A 1,539-nucleotide genomic window follows, 5' to 3' on the forward strand; every position below is an offset into this window, starting at 1 on the left:
TGAAAATGTGGGCGTGCAGCCTCGTTCTGTGGACGATAAACCAGGTGCAGACTTCCATCTGTGTCACCGCTGATGAGGAAATACAGCGAGAGAGTACTGTTTGTGGTGGAAACGTTAGGGCCTAGGTACCATGTCTGAAGGGTTACTGTTGGTTCCAAAGGTACTGTACTGAAAGTGTTTGGTGTAAATGGGGCCCTAGTTGCAGCAATGCACAGAGAAACAGCAATGGGCTGCCAATCGACAGTGAAGAACAAGAGAAACAGCAATGGGCTGCCAATCGACAGTGAAGAACAAGACTGCTAGTAGATGTTAATAAAACATGTTTCAAATTATTTGAAAAATGTCTTTGTAAAAGTTTTGTGGGGGAAAGAGAGAGAATTAATATTGTTTGTTTGGTCTTAGAACACACAATGTGTTTTAAAGACTGTAAACATTTGTAGACAAGGAAATAGCCCAGGGCAGCGTAAATGTCACCAATCATAAACCTGTTCAACTTATTTTTGCATGAATCCAGGAACACTTTGATAAACGGGGCCTCAGGCAAACTTAAGTAAATCATGTCAGAGTAATGTTTAATCAGAGTGAATTTTTGTTGTAGGAATGATTAACATCTTGCATGGGTTGGGGCTGCGCTTCCTGGCTCTCGGGCACCACACTCCCTTCATGGTAAGAAAACATTCCTCAGAAATTTCTAACCAAAAATATAGACTTTGTCCTCATAATGTGATTGTAGTTCTTACCCTGTCACTTCCTGTCTCCCTGCTGTTCACAGCACATCGGCATGGCTCACAACTACAGGAACGTCAGCCAGGCCATCCAGGCAGTGAGGGATTGTGGGTATGAGATTTCCACGGGGCTCATGCCCAAATCTATCGGTCCAGTGACATTTTGTTTCACCGGCACGGGCAACGTCTCCAAGGTACAGCAAGGTTAAAAAGATAGTTCAGATTTTTTGAAGTGGGTTTGTTTGAGGTACTTATTCATAGTCAGTGTGTTACACACAGTAGATGCCTGTCAGTATGCTGCCAGTTTGAAGAAGCAGGCAGGAGTGCTGAAACAGAGGCAAAGCAAAGCACTGCTGTGGATGGGGCCAGCCTCAAAACCTACTCAAGCCACCTAAAATAAATCTGTTAACAGTTTAAGTGTATGCTCTCTCTATATCCTACTATTAAATGGAGAAACCTCTGTCCCTCTGTCCGTCCCTCCATCCCTCCGTCCTTCCATGTGTCATCATCCGTTTTCCTCCTCACTGCTTTGACCTACTTCTCTGAACTTGCACATAGGCTTTCATCTTGGTCATGTGCAGACAGCCACAATGCCATTTTTGCATTTTTCCCAGATTTCTACTGTTTATATTCGCGTTTTTGTCCACTACCCATTCATACTGTCGGCACCATTAGCCGTGCGAGCTGCGCATGCGCGGAGACCACTTCGAAAACACCTGCACTGGGACCACGGTTTGGCTGGGAAGCCTCTATCTCCAACACCTGCGGATCGAAACCTGTATGGAGAGGGAGAGGGAGGGAGGGAGGGAGGGAG

The 1,539-nt window shown here is 45.5% G+C and overlaps 1 protein-coding gene across 6 annotated transcripts in view; it reads left to right on the forward strand.

Moving 5' to 3' along the window:
• The window catches only part of aass (aminoadipate-semialdehyde synthase), a 50,208-nt gene that overhangs the window by 8,856 nt on the left and 39,813 nt on the right, over positions 1-1,539 (forward strand). For all 6 annotated transcript variants that reach the window (XM_050072851.1, XM_050072854.1, XM_050072852.1 and 3 more), the window contains 2 exons: positions 599-666; positions 773-919. In XM_050072851.1, coding sequence (XP_049928808.1) covers positions 599-666; positions 773-919 — 215 coding nt within the window. The remainder of the gene's footprint in view (positions 1-598; positions 667-772; positions 920-1,539) is intronic.

This window comes from Epinephelus moara, chromosome 20 (assembly GCF_006386435.1).
Source record: "Epinephelus moara isolate mb chromosome 20, YSFRI_EMoa_1.0, whole genome shotgun sequence".
Taxonomy (NCBI): domain Eukaryota; kingdom Metazoa; phylum Chordata; class Actinopteri; order Perciformes; family Serranidae; genus Epinephelus; species Epinephelus moara.